The sequence below is a fragment of the Sus scrofa genome, chromosome 9, assembly GCF_000003025.6.
Source record: "Sus scrofa isolate TJ Tabasco breed Duroc chromosome 9, Sscrofa11.1, whole genome shotgun sequence".
Lineage (NCBI taxonomy): Eukaryota > Metazoa > Chordata > Mammalia > Artiodactyla > Suidae > Sus > Sus scrofa.
In genome coordinates, this window is record NC_010451.4 from 2,747,916 (window position 1) to 2,751,272 (window position 3,357).

Below are 3,357 nucleotides of genomic sequence, written 5' to 3' on the forward strand. Positions count from 1 at the left end.
TGTCCTTTTTAGAAGATGCAATGGACAGTACTTGGTCTATCCTGTTCTCCTAGTCCGAGTGCTTTCCACTAGTCCTCTTTTGTGGGATGTACTGAGCTGGTTCTGTACTGCTTGTGATGACAAAGGTACTTATGTCCCTGCTGGGGTTGGTTTAAGAAAACCCATTATCCACTGACAGATAAGCTACATTCTGCAATTTCTACTTTATGAAAAACCGAGTTATTTTTGCTGCACAAATATCTTCTTTCAAAAACCCTGCATCTGACCCAGCAATCCCACTCCTGGCCATCTACCCAGAGAAAACCACGACTCGCAAAAACACATGTACTCCAATGTTCATTGCAGTACTATTTGCGATAGCCAAGACATGGAAACAACCTAAATGTCCATCGACAGAGGAGTGGCTAAAGAAGATGTGGTACATATACACAATGGAATATCACTCAGCCATTAAAATGAACGAAATACCGGCATTTTTAGCAACATGGATGGAGCTAGAAATTATCATGCTAAGTGAAGTCAGCCATACAATGAGACACCAACATCAAATGCTTTCACTGACATGTGGAATCTGAAAAAAGGACAGACTTAACTTCTTCGCAGAACAGATGCTGACTCACAGACATTGAAAAACTTATGGTGTCTGGAGGAGACAGTTTGGGGGGTAGGGGGCTGTGCTTCGGTTATGGGATGGAAATCCTGTGAATGATCATTACACAACTACAGATGTGATACATTCATTTGAGTAATTAAAAAAAGGGAGAAAAAAAAAACCTGCAGCTCCTGAAAAGAAGGGATGAGAAAGAGCCTGGATAGCATGTACCTATCATGTCAGATCTTCCCTTTAATCATCCCCAGTGATTAAGTTGCTCCTATTTCTCAGGAGAAGTAGGGGGGATGAGGAGGCAGAGACAAGTGCAGAATTATTGTGCAAATGGGAGTCCCTTAGCATTGAAGGGAACATCCGAAATGGGAAAGAAATGTGCTATTTCATACGTAGGCAGTACCTATTTGGTGAGTTAATTTATGAATGAAAGAGTATAATATGATGTGACACACTGAGCACCTCATTTCTTCTGATCAAGGGAAACACTATAAAGTCAGGGAGTTCCCAGTGGCCACATCAGATCCACCTTACCTGATTTTGTACAATTTCAGATACTAAAAAACCACCGAATGGAGCTCTGGAACTCCTCCCTGGGAAGTGGCTTCATCTTGGTGGAGATTCTGAATGACAGTGGGTCTCCTGAGCTGCTCTGCGCCGCAATCGCAGTCCTGTACATGCTGGCCCTGACCAGCAATGGCCTGCTGCTCCTGGTCATCACAGTGGATGCCCGGCTCCACGCGCCCATGTACCTGCTGCTCGGGCAGCTTTCTCTCATGGATGTGATGCTTGCATCTGTAGTTACTCCAAAAACACTTGTGGATTACCTGTGTGGGGAGAATGCCATCTCCTTTGGGGGCTGTGCCCTTCAGATGTTCCTGGTACTGACCCTGGGTGGTGCAGAGGGCCTCCTACTGGCTTTCATGGCCTATGACAGGTATGTGGCCATTTGCCATCCTCTGAACTACATGATCCTCATGAGGCCACAGATCTGTTGGCTCCTGGTGGCCACATCTTGGATCCTGGCGTTCCTGAATTCTGTGATACACACCTCATATACTATGCATTTGCCTTTCTGCACATCCCGGGCTATCAGGCACCTGCTCTGTGAGGTCCCGCCCTTGCTAAAGCTGGCCTGCGCGGATACCTCTGGATATGAGTTCATGGTATATGTGTCAAGTGCAACTTTTCTCATGCCTGCCCTCGCTGCTATCCTTGCCTCCTATACGTCTGTCCTAGCTGCTGTCCTCCGCATGTCCTCAGGCGAGGGAAGGCAGAAAGCCCTCGTCACCTGCTCTTCTCATCTGACGGTGGTGGGGATGTACTACGGAGCTGCCATGTTCATGTACCTCCAGCCCAGTTCCTACCATAGTCCCCCACAGGACAACATCCTCTCTGCATTCTATATTATCGTTACTCCAGTACTGAACCCTCTCACCTACAGTCTTAGAAACAAGGAGATAATGGGGGCCTTCAGGAGGGTGCTGGGGAGACTGCCTTTTGTTCAGGGGTGGTAGAAGCCAGTGTCATACGGAAGCCCTGTAACTTCTAGATGGGACTCCACAGCTGCTCTTGCTCTCGTCTGGCTTCTTGTACATGATGAAAATTCCGGAAACCCGCCACCTTGGAGCTACATCCTCATTTGGCCCTATTTTGTCTCCAGCGGCTCTATGCTTTGACAGCGACAGATGCATCCATTTCTCTGATCAGCATCTCAGGGTCTGGTTTAAATTCTTCTGTTCTGACAGAGATGATCTTATTTTTTTACTTCATATTTTCTCTTTTCTTCCTCTACAGCAATCCTATACCCAATCACACAGGAAGTTAGCCAGATTTTTTGATAGTTCAATTTAAAGTAGAAAATAAAAGCTAAAGAGGAAAATGAAGATGGAATAAAGATTCAAATGTTGGGCTTTATAAGTTCTAGTGACCAAATTCTCAATTCTTCCGTCCTTATTAGTATGCTTTCATATTCATATAATACTGGAGGCTTTACAGTGGACAGATCCTCCCAGGTCCATACCACAGTTCTAGACTTTGAAAAAAATTCCTATCCAATACATCCATTGTGGATTCTAGCATCAAACTCCTTAAGCTGCCCATATTGCATTAGGACAGCAATACGCTATGTCTCAAGTGTTTTTGTATTATTTACAAATAAACTTCATTAAAAAATATGGACATTTGTTTTTTTGGCTTTTCAGGGCTGCACCCATGGCATATGGAAGTTCCCAGGCTAGGGTCTGAATCAGAGTTGAAGCTGCTGGCCTATACCACAGCCACAGCAACACCAGAACTGAGCCACGTCTGTGACCTACACTGCAGCTCATGGCAACCAGTGGATCCTTTTACCTGCTGTGTTACAAATACAATCTCAATAAACTTCAAAGAATAGCTATTATACAAACAGCATGCATATGGCGTTATCTACAAGAAGTGGGAATGAATAGATTGGCGGGGGCAGGGTTATGAGCTAGACTCTCCAGCTAGACATTACTTCATAGGTTGGGTTTTTCTTTTTTTTTTTTTTTTTTTTTGGTCTTTTTAGGGCCGCACCTGCAGCGTGCAGAAATTCTCAGGCTACACTACAGCTGCCGGTCTATACCACAGCTCATGGAGACACCATATCCCCAACCCACTGAGCAAGGCCAGAGATCAAATCCACATCCTCATGGAAACCAATCGGATTGGTAACCCGCTGAGGCACAACAGGAACTCCTGAATTCCTATTTCTTGATGCACTCCTAACATTT

General features: G+C 45.0%; 1 protein-coding gene across 1 annotated transcript; it reads left to right on the forward strand.

The window, feature by feature from the left end:
* LOC100525529 (olfactory receptor 2AG1-like) lies at positions 675-3,106 on the forward strand. The gene has a single exon (XM_003357141.3). The coding sequence runs from the start codon at positions 1,177-1,179 to the stop codon at positions 2,119-2,121; it is 945 nt and encodes a 314-aa protein (XP_003357189.1). The 5' UTR covers positions 675-1,176; the 3' UTR covers positions 2,122-3,106.